General features: G+C 46.4%; 1 protein-coding gene across 2 annotated transcripts in view; it reads left to right on the top strand.

Annotated features, from left to right (window-relative positions):
- The window catches only part of RCAN2 (regulator of calcineurin 2), a 264,715-nt gene extending 249,825 nt beyond the window's left edge, over positions 1-14,890 (top strand). For both annotated transcript variants that reach the window (XM_040643556.1, XM_040643557.1), the window contains one exon: positions 12,304-14,890. In XM_040643556.1, coding sequence (XP_040499490.1) covers positions 12,304-12,464 — 161 coding nt within the window. In that variant the 3' untranslated portion in view covers positions 12,465-14,890. The remainder of the gene's footprint in view (positions 1-12,303) is intronic.
- Positions 14,891-15,116: the final 226 nt, after the last annotated feature.

The raw sequence follows: 15,116 nt of genomic DNA, 5'->3' as shown, positions 1-15,116 counted from the left end.
CTATTATTCCTGACTCCAGAAAGAGTACGGTGCTGTGTTGTTTTCAGATATAAAGCAAAATAGGAAAAACAAAAACCCAGACCAGCAAGACAGCTGATCTCTACCAATCAGCCAAAATGGAAACAAGAAGATGTTCCAATGTACTAAATGGGTGGTAAATCAGAGGTGGCTTGTGAAATGCCAGGCTTTATTCTGCTCCCTAGGATGGCTCTGGAAGGTCACGTTCATTGTCACTGAAAATGCCTGCAGGGAATGATATGGAAAGTCATTGTCTATTCCTTTTTTTTTTCCTCCTGCTATTTTAAGTTCTTGTGAGGGAGATCAATTTTAGTTAACTGCAGAGGAGGGCTTAAAATGGTGCCCAAGTTTCAGGTTGCGTACATCTGCTATATTTAGCCTTTTTTTTCCCCAAAATTCTTCTCCATCAAAATATGCCATAGTAAAGCAGTTTTGCTGGTTTGCTGCCTAGCACACAGCATTTCCTCTACAAGGAAAATACATTTCATTAATTCATATAACTTACAAGGAAGAAACAGTTTCTATTCCAGGTTCATTGATTCAAAGGTAAGGAAAATTCCATTTTTTAAATATAGATGGACACCTATGTTTTGGGTGCATGTGGTATGACTATTATATAAGCTTCAGTTCTTGTTCAACAACTGCTATTTTCTGATCACAGATATGAAAAGCAAATAAAACAGTCAGGCTCCAGTGTTCCCACTCACGCCGTCTCTTCCGTCATCCCCACCCGAAGCACGCAGATCTGTGATCCTGGACCACATGCTCAGAATTTTCCATCTCCTTTTGAAGAATTTTCCCTGGAGGGGTGCTTGGGTGGCTCAGTTGGTTAAATGTCCGGCTCCTAATCTCAGCTTAGGTCTTGATCTTTGGGTCGTGAGTTCAAGCCCCTCGTTGGGCTCCACAGTGGGCAAGGAGCCTACTTAAAAACAAAAATAAACAAACAAACAAAAACCTATGATTTAAGAATTTTCCCTGGGGAAAAAAAATGTTCGGAAAGTTTTCTTCTCAGCATATACTCCACAATATTTTTGATCACTGGCGAGGAGCACTATAAAATACTTCTTTCTCTGCTTTCACAGGTAAAATATGCACATGGTAGAGTAACAGAAAAGACACATGACCATCCCCAGAGCTACGCCCTTAGCCAGGCCCTTAATATCAGGAAAGGTCAAACGAGATGGTCATTTCCAGAGAGGAAAACCTCATGCCTCTCAGACTTTCTCTCTTTATGTTGCTACTTTTCTGTCACCCGTGTGGATGAGCCCCACCTCACGGGCTTCAGAGAGCCCTTTTTCTCAGTCTCCCTTTATCTTCCCAGCCCTGCTCCCTCCATATTTTCCTAGTCTCTTTCATCCATAACTTCCTGGAGGGTTCCACTTTCTTGTCTTCAGCTGTGAATTCAGGTCCTCAGTCAACCAGTTGTCCCCATGAAGTACTTTAGGTCCTAAATGACTCAGGAGGGAATGAAGATCCATGGCCCCCCTCATCCAGTCTTAGAGGGGAAACCCCCCAAAGATCAACAAACTTTCCTTTATTGAAATAGAACGCTTCTCCTAACAGAAGGATAGAAGCATTCTCTTGCCTTCGCCCTCTCTTCTGTGCCCCATCTCTCCCTCTCCTCCCACCCCATTTTACCAAGGACCCTTTCTGCCTTCCTACTTTGATGTGGGTCAGGACAGAGGATGAGGGGTAAGGAGGAAGAACGCCCATCATGTATGTGGATCATGTGACATGAGCTGATGCTAGACCGCTGAGGCAGAGAAGACTGTGTGCCGCCCTGGTGTCTTTCCTGCACCATACCCACCATAATCCTAAATGGCAGAGGCAATATGGCGGCCATGCTTTGGCCTCGGCAACCTCAATTAGAGTCCTAGCTCCAGCTCCACTTGTTTGAGGTGACCTTGAACAATTTACTTCACTTCTCTGCACCTCTTTTTATGGTAATTTTTGACAATTTGTAAGGTTATCATTTAGATGGAATAATGAATATACATGAGGTACCCACCCCAGTGCCGGGCACATAGGAACTACCCAGTCCATAGTGGGTGCAATGATCATTCTGCTCTGAGCAGTATCATTTAGCAGGACATCGCTGAGAGATGTTTCCTATGCCAGTATAGGAATTACGGTGCGGAAAGCATGTGGAACAGTGTCTACCAGCAGCGAGAACAATATGCCTATCTTTTGTGGAGGTGGTGGTGGTGATTTACATGGGCTTGTTCTCTGAACTTTACATGGGCTTGGGGTGGTGTGTGCTTTGCTTTATACTCTTTGCCTCCCAAGCTTAGAGGGCATTCTTTGACGGAAACAGAGGCTACTCGAAGGACAAGGGACAGAGCTGCCATTCAGTGATTTGACCCCACCCTCAAAATTACCTACAGCGCTTTTCTCTCGGGTCAATCAAAACGAAATGTGAGCTCATGGAAGCACAAAGGTATGGGAGAGAAGGAATGTGCAAAGGACTTCTGTCTCTGGAATGTTTCTTCCTCCCTGGAATATGGGTTTTAATCGAGAATCCTCTTTCCACTTCTACTTAGAAAATAAGTTCTTTCTCCACTCCCTAATTGAGCTTATGAATAGGCAGTTGTGAGTGTACACGTCTCCAGGAAGCCCCCCTGCCCTGGGATGCCTCCTCTTCTGTTCTGTAGCTGTCCGTGAGGCTCCAACATGAAGAAAGATATTTCTCTTGCTTTACCATGATGACTAAAACTTGGGATGTGAGTTTGAATCCAGACACCACCTTTTATAGGCTGTGTGACTTTGAGAAACTTTCTCAATCCCTCTGTGCCTCCACAACAGGAAAATCAGACTGCTGCAGGTATCGGATGAGATAACCCGTCCGAATCTATATGCCCAGCACAGGACATGGTGAATGCTCAGTGTGTGTTACCTAATTTGGTCACTTGATCTTTAAACCATATCTTAGTCTTTTATTAAAATGTACATGTGCCTACGTTAGGCTCTTAGCTCAGTGTGTCTCAGTGTGAAAGCTGTGATATTTTGGAACTGACAGTCCTACACGTTGCAGTCCATTTAGTATCATTGGGCATCACCTACTAAATGCCAGGATCCACACATAGCCCAGTCCCTGTGAAAACCAAAAAATAAAAATTAAAAAAAAAAATCCCTCTTGCATTTCCAGACACCACTGGGAGCTTAGCAGCCCTGTTTGAGAGCCATACTAATTACACTTTTGCACGATTTATCAGGTGGTTCTCGAATGCGAGAAAGACACAGAGGCAAGGAGTGCCTAGGAAGAGGTCAGAGGTGCCAGTGTGGAGCAGACAAAAGAGGGGTGAGAGAGGGGAGCGGTCCAGAGAAGTGTCACCGGCTCCCCCCTCCTTCCCGACGTACACGCACACTTTTCTTTCCTTCCCTTTGGAACAATAGGGGAAGACGAGCTTGCTGGTAGATGACTTAAAAATACTGTCAAATCATGTATGCGGGTGGTGGTACAGCTTTTGGAAACTTCCTGATGTTTTTCACCGTAACTCCTCTTTTCTTGGGGAGCACTTTTGGCCCCAAAGCAAACCAGCTTTAGCCCTGCCAGGATTGAGAGAGGCCCAAAGACACGGTGACTTCAGACACCAGCCAGGGTCTGGGAGGAAGAAAGGAAGTGCAAGTCACCGCACCCCTGCTTCCTGCAGGCAGCTCTCCTGCCGCCCCCCACCCCCCACCACTCCCCAGTCCTCCCAGAGCCGCCTCAGGGCCAGGCACCTCTGTCCCTGCTGTTGACAAGGGAGTGGCAGGGCGGGGCTTGGCAGCCTTACTCGCCTTCCCTACCCTGCCAAACTGAAGTCCTAAACCCAACACATGAAGGGAAAGGAAATCTAAGGGTGAGCACCTTTCAAGCACATTTCAGATTACACACACTCCTCCCTCAGTCCGTTTTCAAGCCCATGAACAGGCAGCACGCTCCGTAAAACCAGCACATAGAAAGTCCATGCTTTTGTTCCATAGATCAGGACGGATGCTCCCTAGTTCCTCTTGAAAACAGCACATTCACAATAAAAGTACTGGGAAAGGGCTTTGTAGTGCCTTCTAACTGTGAGAAGCCTGAAATCACTTTAATATTGGACTCTCCCTCCCTCATCTTACTCAAATATAAAGGGTTTTTAATTTAAATCAAGTTTAATGTGCACACACAACCCAGCATGGTTCTGCGTTCAAGGATCCTGTTGGAAATATTCTTCGCACTCGCCTTGATAAGCCATCGTCCACTCTTAACGTTCAGTGCAGATTAATAACAGATGCTTCTTTTTCCCTATTCGAGGGTTAGATAAGACTAAGACAGAGCAGATGAATAATGCCAGCTCTGTTTCTGAGGCCCTGCTGAAGCCCAGAATGTGGCCAAGTTGAGCACCAGCCAGGGCTTCCCAATGCTGAAATCCGGAGCAGAGCAGTTGGACTCCCCCTGCCGGCCGCAGACTGGCCCACACCAGGCAGGGTCTCCTGCGCTGGCCTTAGCACAGGGTCAAGAGCAGAGCAGGGCACAGGCCCTTTGCAGGCAGGGATGGCCCAAAGAGCAAAGTGGAGAGGGCGAGCTGAACAGTTTCAGTTCCTGTCCCCTAAGTTGTCACTCTGCTTCCACTGGAGAGGAGTAAGCAAGCGGCCACAGAGAGAAGTCCCAAGTGGCCTGCTCGCGGAGCTTCATCCATAAGGAGGAAGGATGGAGACTGGTGTGGTATCCAGTCTAATGAGCAGAGAAAAGAGGAAAAAGCACAAGCAATTCATTTCAACTCCGTTGTAGTGGCTTAGCTTGCTTCTTAACAAAGAGAACTTGTATGACCCATGGCTTATCAATTGCCACATAACAGACTATCCCGAAATGAAGACCTTGAAACAACAGCATTCATTTTTTTGCTTACAAATCTTCTATTTAAGCAGGGTTCAGGGGGACAGCTCATCTCTTCTCCATGCAACGTTGCTTGGGCACCTCAGACGGGAACCAGCAAGTCAACTTTCAAGATGGCTTACTCACATGGCTGGTGCGGCTGTTGGCTGAAAGCTCAGACAGGATGTAGGTCAGGGACCCTGGTTTCCTCTCCGTGGGAGCCTCTTCATGGGCTGCTCGAGCTTCCTTACATCACGGATGCAAAGTTCTAGGAATGAGCATCCTGACAGAGCAGGGTAGAAGTGCGTGTGTTTTTGCGACCTAACCCAGAATCCACACTGGTTACTTCTGCCACAGTGTATTAGTCAAGACAGTCAGAAAGAACCGTCCAGATTTGAGGGGAGGGAACACAGTGGGAACAGTCCTCCATGAACAACAGGCAAGGTTATTGAAGAGTAATGTTTCACAAGAAATATTGTGACCGTCATTGTGAAACAGAGTCAGTCTGCTAAGATACTAACTTTCCTATTGAGAATTCACGTACAGCACGAGAGATAATAAAATTAAAGCCAGAAGGAAACATAGAAAATTTTTTTCCAGAGTCCAAAGCTATCATGAAAGAGGTAAGTCAAATCACTTTATAATATGTAGCCCTTTTCTTTTCATAATCGATTGTTATCTTTTGAGAAGATTCCTCGTCAAGGAGGCCATGCCTAAAGGAACTAGCAATTGGCCCAGAACAAAAAGAGGCAAGATGAGTTCCTCTTTAGCTAGAGAACAAATATTCACTAAAACGTAAGTTGCCTTAAGAACGTATTACAAGTAAAGTGAAACCCAGCTCCCTTTCAGGAGTGTCTCTTGTCAAATACGACCCCGTGGGAGTCAGGACGGGCAGCGCGGGAGAGTGATTATGGGCACATTCTTTGAGGTCTCATGGGCCTGAGTTTGAATCCTGGCTCTGCCATTTACTTCCTCTGTGATCTCAATTTCCTCTTGCATCAACTAGACAGGATGCCACCCACAGTACCGAGCTGTTGTCATCATTAAATAGCCAATTGACGTGAAGTACTTAGAGCTGTGGAGCTGGCATGGAGTAAGGGCGTGGGAGATAGTCATAGTCCTTGCGATGTTTAAAGCAGATGGCGAGTTCCCACGAAGCCTCCTGTGTCCTAGCACTGCCAGCACGCTGAAAATAGGGTAAAGGCTTGCCCTTACTTGGTTTTCAGCCTAGCTGAAAATCTAAAACTTCCACACGTTAAACACTAGGAGAAAAATTCACATACGAGTACGTACTGGGCATGGTACAGGTATGTCGTAAACGGCCGAGGTCGGTGCCTTTCATAAGTCAGTAAGGTATTTACTGAGCGTGTGCCTGTACGTGCAGCCATCACCAAAACCACCATTTTAGCAGCTTGGACCATAAAACATCACCAGATGAAACAACTAATGTATAATGTAAAAGGTGATATAATTAGGCACCATAAACAAGTGACTCAGAAAAAGAAAGAGATCTCATTTAAAATCAGCTTAAGATTTGGTCCCTTCTCATGGAGATACAAGCGTGAAAAAGGTGGGGAGAGAGCAGAAAGGAGAGGAACTTACCCATGGGGCGGGGGGAACCAGTGGTGACGAGAGCAAAGGTCATTCCATCTTGAGGGTCAGAATTTACGGTGTTCCCCTGTTCATCTGAACTGGAGGACGCGGCATGTCACCATCCACCCCTTCTTGCTGTTTACAGCAGCGACTCCACTGAGTAGAAGCTCTTTGGCCTTATTCACCTGCTTAATTCTTCAACTGCTTTGTGGTACAACTAGATGAGTTCGTCACATTGAAAATGGGAGATTATTTTAGGCAGCAACACTGACCACCCCATCACCTTAAATAATCATGTCATGCATCTCAGGAGGGCTTTCTTAAGTATCTGACAAATATTTCTTTATTTTGTGGCATCCCAGTAGTGTGGTTGTTATTCCCATTTTGCTGATGAGGGAAACTGAGGCAGAGAATGTTATGTGTCTCTCAGCGTCACACCGCTGGTACTGATGAGGTGACGTCCCTAAATGCTGTTTTAGGAAGCTTATTCTGGCAGGGAAGATTAGTTCCTGTGGTGGGGAAACCAGCTGAGAGTCCTCGGGGTGGGAGGAGGTAAACTGTGAATGGGGCCATTACAAGCAGGGGGTACTGAGGGAGCCTATGGAGAAATGTTTCAAAGCACTACTGAATTACGCTCCGGGACAGAGTAACTACCATGGATGAAAGGCAGAGAAGCTTCCAGGATGACCCACTCTACAGATTGGCACCTAGACGATGGAGCCTCCCAGAGAAATGTGACAGCTGGAAAGGAAACACAGATGGACAGGGAACATGGCTAACTCTACTTTGGATATGTGAGTTTGGAGAAGGTGGGAGATTTTTGTAGAGATGTCCATAGAAGGCCAGATGCAGGTGTGAGTCCAGGCTGAGGACAAAGCATGGCGTAGAGAGACATTGCGAGCTCATGATGCTCCAGGGAGGGACTCTTCAGAGAAGAATGGCAGCCATGCGAGGCATAAAGCAAACCCTAGCCTCATGCCTACTCAACTCTTCGGTCTTTTGAAAGCCTCTGGGACGGGGGTTCCATCTCCTGGAGCCCCAGCTCACATGAGGACCTGCCCGAGGAAGCGCTCCTGTGATAGAAAGTTTTCCCTTTCCTTCCATCTCAAGAGTTTTCTGATTAGGAATCCAAACCATCTTGGCTCTGCGGTCATGTGGGTAAATAGAGCTTTGTAACATCTCCCTGCCCTTCCCACTTCTCATTATGCTGATTTTTAGAGACTGTGCATAATCACACTGATTATTTTAGAGAGAATTCAAGACGGGCCCAATTCCTGGCCCACAAGCCCGATGGAGAACCTCCGGGGGTACTCGGACCAGCAGCCACCCACACACGTCACCTCGGCCCCCAGCCCCTGCTCAGAGCAAGGATGTGACCTTCTCTCTGAGAGCAAGAAGCAGCCCATGGACACCTCCACTTCCTCCAGACTTGTAGGAATCAGGACATGGAGGAGGGTTTGAACACAGATGTGAGGATTGGGGGTGTGATGGGGGACCCTCTGCTTGTCCTTTCAAAGAAATGCTCCACTGGCCATGCTCCCTGCAGGGTGGCAGCACCGGCCGACCCCAAGTGGACAGGGCCCCAGGGGCTCCTTGTCCTCTGCCAGGCCCAGTTGGTCACCCTACAGGGTGACAGCATTGACATCAGCCCTCGTGGTAGAGGAATTAGCTGAAGCCCAAAGGGAAGGAGGGGCCAAAAAAAGAAAAATTCAATCCAGCCACACCAAAGCTATTTCTTTTTATTTTGCGGGACTCTTAGCAGCTGTTAAGCTTTGCTGGATTTTGATAGTAAGAAAGTTTCCAAAAATAGAGCAGTGAAATGTCAGCATTAATGGGATCACAGCAATAAAGTCTCTCTACTACCAAACAGCCTGGCTGTGTTAGCTGGACGGGCTCGACGACGTGAGAGTTGCCCAGCATGGAGCACCGCCCTGGGCTTTCCTGCCACATCCTGAGTGTGCCCCCCCCCCCCCGCACACCTGACCTAGAGGAGAGCACTCAGGTTTGAACTGGTAAACGCATTGCAACTAGAGGTATCTTTAAGGCAATGTTCTTTTTCCCAGCCAGGGCAAACAAATGGCTTAATGATGTATATTTTGCAATATAAACATAAATATATATATAAAGCTAGCAACTAGCCAGGGCAGTTTCCCAGCCAGGGCAAACAAATGGCTTCATTATGTATATTTTGCAATTTAAACATAAATATATATAAAGCTAGCAACTAGCTTCTAGCCGGCAAATGAGGAAAGGGACAGGGTGTCTGCTCAGCCCCCTGGCTGGGTTCCCTGCCGCCCCCCCTCCCCCGACCTCCCCACACTCCCTGGGTGATGGCAGATTCCCTCCTGTGGTCCTGAGACTGCCTCCGCCTCACCCAGCATCACAACCAGCAGGGCAAGGCGCAGGGCTCCAGCCGCCGCTCCTGTGTCCTCAAGAGGTGCTTCCTCTCTAAACCGGGAGAACTTCGAAGAAACCCTGCAGGCAACAAGAAGAATGACCTCATCATGTGTTTCCTCTTCTCTTTCTCCGTCTCTTGTTGGAGGGCGTCTCTCACTCAGAATTGCAAAGCATTCCCAAAGGAAAGAGAGCATTTTGGAAACCGTGGATACGATGAACTCATCACCGTTTGCTATGGAACTTCGAGGGGCTTGTTGCTGTCCCAGAAACAAAGATGAGAAAGAAGACCACCGATGAATCCGGGCTGGGGGTGGCCACAGCGCCAATGTGGAGTCCTTGCTGCTTTTCCCTTCTGCATCCTCAGCGTCCCTGCATCCTGCCTTTGACCTTCACCGTTAGCCCTTTCCCCTGAAAAATTGACAATGCAGAATGGAGGGAGGGAGCAGGTGCTGGGTTCCAAAGGTGATGTCACCAAGTCAGAAATGGCAGCATTGCAGCCTCATACCAGTAAACTCCCATCATTTATTTATTTATTGGGGGGGGGCAGCAGGAGAGGGAGAGAGAGAATCTTAAGCAGGCTCACTGCCCAGCACAGAGCCCTACAAGGGGCTCGATCTCACCACCTTGAGATCATGACCCAAGCCGAAATCCAGAATCGGACGTTCAACCGACTGAGCCACTCAGGCACGCCCCCAGTAAATTCTGACTTTAACAAGCACCACCAGTAAGCCATCAGGAGTTTGAGTAGCGCTGCTCGAAGATGCCACCCAGCCAGGTCTCTGCCCATCCCCGGCCAGGCGCCTTTTATGCAAGAGCTGGTGTCCTATAGATTCCGCTCCTTGGCATTAGCTCAAGTGGTTGTTTCACCTAGAGACTTTGATAAACCTGACAAAATGCTTCCCAGGAGAACGGAACACAGTTGAATGAGCCGTAAGTGTCGCGGACAGGTCAGCACAGCTCTGAGCATAGGCCGTAGAAGGACTTCAGGGTGGATCACGGTGGAGTTAGTTAGGTGAGCGCTATCCCGTCCTACTCTCCGGCCGGGAAGCAAAGCGGAGCACGAATGGAGCGAGAATGACTCAGGCAGGTGTCCTTCCTGGTTCTCCTGAATCCAAATTGGGCCACTTATGCCAAACATTTCCTACTTGCTGCCACAATTCTCTCTACCTATGATTTCACCAAATCTAGACTTTAAATTGCAGCGTCTTTATGAGCCGTATTTCTGTGGCTCTGCCTAGTTCCGTCCCTCTTGGCTACTGCCAACACCCAGCAAAATCCTGGAGCTGAAACACTCCGTTTTTGTGAAGTATCCCTTGCCCTCACCCAGGAAAGGCTTTGCTCTACATACCAGGATGTCAAAGGTGGTCCAACAAAGACTTCTCTGCCTCGTAACAGAAAGAGAACACTCTTAGCAGCACATAGCTATATTAGTTTGCTATGCCTGCCACAAAACCAGCACCGCAAACTGAGGGGATTAAAAGACAAAAATCAAAAAAAATTTTAGGGGCACCTGGGTGGCTCAGTCAGTTAAGCATGTGCCTTCAGCTCAGGTCATGATCTTAGGGTCCTGGGATGGAGTCCCAAGTCCGGCTCCCTGCTCAGTGCGGAGCCTGCTTCTCTTTCTCCTTCTGCTCTTTCCCCTACTCTCTCTCTCTCTCTGTCAAATAAATAAATAAAATCTTAAAAAAAGAGAGAGAGAGAGAGAGAGAGAGAGATTGGGCACCTGGGTGGCTCCAGTCAGTTAAGCGTCTGCCTTCAGCTCAGGTCATGATCCCAGGGTCCTGGTGTCAAGTCCCACATGGGGCTCCCTGCTCAGTGGGGAGCCTGCTTCTCCCTATCCCACTTCCCCTGCTTGTGCTTGCTCTCTTGCTCTCTGTCAAACAAATAAATAAATCTTTAAAAAATAAAATAAATAAAAATTAAAAATTAAAAAAAAAAAAGAAGAGTTACAAAGCATCGCAGCAAAGGACATTCCAGATAGTTAAACAGACTTTATCTTAAGCTTTTACTATGTGCAAGGCTGTCTGACTTTAATCTTATGGGTATCAGGGAGGGGTGTTTTTGTTTTTCTTGTATCTATGTTTGGAATGCTCCTTTTTGGTTTCCTTCGTTTGTTTGTTTTTTTTAAGAAGCAGACTTACAATGTGTGCTGGGGGCAGAAATACAGCCCATGCTTTGAGGTTTTGCTGAGTCATTTTGACCTTGGTCAGTGTTAAAGGATAGCTTCCCTGGGAAGACTAGGAGCAGAGCCCACAAACATTAAAGTCGGGAAGTTCCTTTATCAGTAGGTACGAGGACATGGCTGTCGTGACTGGTAAGAGATTGTGCAGGGTCTTCTGTCCTGGTCAAAGAAACGAGGACTTGATCTAGTGAGACCTGGAAAGCCAGGATATTTGAGAGACATTCCTTTTAGATTTTCCACATTCATGAAGGATGGGGAGTGAAAGGTGGGGTGTCAGGAGAAGATTAAAGTGAGTATGTCAACAGTTAAGTTGAAAAGTTAAAAGCATGTGGATGGAGAATGTCCCCTCCTCCTGCCTGACCACCTGGAGGTCTTCTATTTGTCTTTTCCACCTAAGTCAATTTCACCCAACCCCCCCCCCCCCGGAAGCCTTTCAGTGTTACTTTCTCCTTACAATTTGGTGCCACAGTCCTTGACATATATCGTACATTGCCACACTAGAGCTTAGGGTGCTATTTTGTGATACTTCCTGTTTCCACGTGTGGCCACTGGGCTGTGCTCTTGCAATAGACACAAATTTTTATTGTGCCCGTAGCCTTCATTACAGCCATAGGCCAGACCATAAATGCTCAGTAAATAAAAAAGTGAAGTGAAACAAAGACAGGGAGCCAGCCAACTAATAGCCATTTGGCCGTAAGACGAGCCAGTCGAGAAGGACAGACTCTTGGAACCTGAAGGGACCTTGACAGTCATCTAAGCCCGTCACCCAGTAGCCACCACAAATGCCAGACAAGTGAGGATCCTGCCTGAGTCCATCCTGGGGCAGCTCTTGCTACTAAAGTGTGAGGCTGGAGGAGACTTTAGAGACTGCCCTGTGGAGAAGGTGAAGAAGTGAAGCTATTGGCCAAGGTCACTCAGCAATTAGCAACGGTGATGGGGAACAGAAGAGAAACCAAGAACTCGCTCGCTGCCAGACCCACTCAGTCATCACCGCGATCCCATGGGCTGTCCCTAGGACCGTGCTGAAGTTTGCAGTTGAGGACGCTGTGGCTACGGGAACATGAGCAGACCGTGCGGCGTTGTCCAGTGAATAGGTGGTAGAGATACAGTGACCGAGCAATCTCACTCCATTTTGCGACGCCCCCTGCCATTCCTGGATAAGACCCAGGTTTCCCGAGACACTGTAAACTGTTCTTACTTCCAGAACAAATGTTGCCAAAGAATCTGCTTTGAGCTCCCTTCCCCCTTAATCACCCCCCTTTTGCTTGCCTTTCAGGAGAGAAGTATGAGCTCCATGCGGGAACTGAGTCCACCCCGAGTGTCGTCGTGCACGTGTGCGACAGTGACATAGAGGAAGAAGAGGAGCCAAAGACTTCCCCAAAGCCAAAAATCATCCAAACCCGGCGTCCTGGCCTGCCACCCTCCGTGTCCAACTGAGCTCACCGCTCCGCCTCAACGATAATATCTGTCTCCTCTTTATCATGCTTTTTTTTCCCTCTGTTGTTTGTTTGTCGAAAAAAAAAATAATTGCCTTTCAATCCCTGGGTGTTTGGTTGTTTGAGATTCCTTCCTTGTAATCAAGCCTCTCGGACAAAAGGGCTAGGAAAAGGTGATATGTTTCCTGATCATATCATACCAATCGAGTAATAATGCATTATTTAGAAGGTTCTAGAAAAAAAGGTAGTATTTTCTTATTAAAGTATCAGCACAGCCTATATCTTCATTCTCTCATGTTGATCCAAGCCAGAGACATCAGTTAACAAATAGCGCCCGTGTTGTCTGTGATCTGTCTCAGTCCCAGTCCTGACGTGTGTGTGTTGTTTCTTCCTGGCCACTTCAGTAGGACCATAAGTAAACTTGACTTTGACTGCATGAGATATCCCTATCTGGTCTCACTCAGTCCTCTGCATCCCGACATTCCCAGGACATGCATGATCACCAGCATTTATTTTCATGATTCGAGGATATACTATAACTCACAGATTGTCTAGCATCCAGCCATGTCCTATCTAGACTAGAAAAATTATCAGCATCATCCAGCTCAACAAGTCTGGGTCTATCCATTATTTTGAGTCAATACTTTCATAGCTCTGTTAAAATTCCTGGAGGCAACACTGAGCTTGGCCCCAAAGATATTCCTCCGTAGATTTTGAACACCACTTCCGTAGAGTACTTTCCCAGACTCATGGGGGAGGCTTGTCCAGGGTGATAGAGACCGATTTCAGACAAACCTATTTATTACAAAAGTTTCATGGTGTCTGAATGATTGTTTTTTCTCTTTGTATATTTGTACAAATGTCTCAGCTGTGCTTTTAAAATCTGGATGTTTTTTATTTAGTGATTGTTCAGCCATTAGCTGCTTAAATACATAATATGTGCATTGCTTATGAATGCATTCATATAGTAATACAAATAATCTGATAATATTACACTCTATTATGGATAATGCTGAATTTTGAAAGGGCACGAAACTTCTCATGCCGATATATAGATGATTAGCCAACATCTTTGCTATCAAGAACACTTGTTTTTAAATAAAGTGTAAGAGGCAAGTGTCCGTTATAGACCATTTGGAAGAAGCTAGATCTCCAGAATGTAGTAGCCACTGAGTATTTGAAAAAGGAAAGGATGGTAGATCAACAAACATATACCAATCCTACTCATGCAATGGCCATGTTGCTCAAAAACATTTGTTTTCGTCACATGTGATATTTCTATTTCTGTAGCCCGAAGTGCATTACCGAAGATACACCTATAAAACCATTACCTTCTGCTATATGTGCAAGGCCTCCTCTCCTCCTGTACATTGATGAATTACTTTAGATGCAAATGCCAGTTACAAGGGAGTGGGGAAATTCGTTCATTACCCAAGCCTCAGAAGAGCACGCGAGAACAATAACACAGCCATCTTATGGAAGGATTGTTGTGGTTTTTGACTAAGGTGTACGTTAGTTTCATCAGAAACTTAAAACAGACTGATCACTCAGAAATTAAAGTCCGTTCTACTGTGAATATAGCAATATCGTACTGGACACAGTACAGGAGAAACTGAGGACAGCGTTGCTTGTAAAACCCTGAGTTTCCATAAGAAAAATGCAGGCTCCTTTTAAAAATAAAATCTGAGGAGTGTATAATAAGCAAATGCTTTGACTTTCCTTTGTTGTGGAGGTTTTTGATTTTTCATTAAGAAATGAAAGATTAGACTTAAAAGTGGAGGAATGCTGCCCTCTAGTGGAAGAAAAATTTTCGGAGCTCTTGAGACAGGGAGCACTGCACCCGTCGGCCATCTTGTGCCCAACCCCTTCGCAGTCTTCTGCGGGTCATTTGACTTTTTAAGCTACTCAGAATTTTCAGAACGCAGGTTCTAAAGAAATCTGGATGAGGAAAACATATTTGTAAATAATTTTGTAGGTGTTTTAACGCAGATACCATCAGTCATTTCCAGCCAAATTTAGCCAAAGTTAAAATGACCATCCTATGTCGTCACAAAATAAAAACACAGTGGAGTGGATGACCTAAGCGGTTAGTCTTGGTGAAACTTCGAAGTTTCCGTGTTATTCTGTCTCAGATCAAGTAGTTCTTTCAGTAAGTTGGGTTTGGGGAGGGGGGAAGAGGAACTTTTCCCAGGAGAGCAGTAAGAAATGGGAAGGAGTCCTTGAAGGGTTTCGGGGGCGCCTCCTGCACTGTGAAAGTCAGAATTGCCTCAGCATTTCCATGACGCACCTTATGGAACCCTCTTTAGCACTATTTTCAGTTTGAAAAGTTTAAATATGGAGGGGAAGGGGGAGATTTCCACCAACTGAATCATTTGTGCACGTGTATAGCTCAAAGAGCTTAGACTTCAAATATACCTGGTGAATGACTCTCTGTCCGTGTAGTATAATTTCTGTGTTGTCTGTCTGAGCTACTTTTGAGTGGTAATTGTGGAAGAGTGCGATTCAGCCTACAGTCTTTCTAAAAAGTTACCAACAGATGGGATTAACTTCGCAGAGCACTTACTGAAAGGAGCAGAGGGGGGAGGGAAGCCGGTTGGCAGCCATGTCACTAAGGAAGTGGAATTTGAGCAAGGCCTGAAGGGACGGGTTGGGC

This window comes from Ursus maritimus, unplaced genomic scaffold, assembly GCF_017311325.1.
Source record: "Ursus maritimus isolate PB19 unplaced genomic scaffold, ASM1731132v1 scaffold_29, whole genome shotgun sequence".
NCBI classification, from domain to species: Eukaryota; Metazoa; Chordata; class Mammalia; order Carnivora; family Ursidae; genus Ursus; species Ursus maritimus.
Note: the sequence above shows the minus strand (reverse complement) of the source record. Positions and strands in the feature narration are given on the sequence as shown.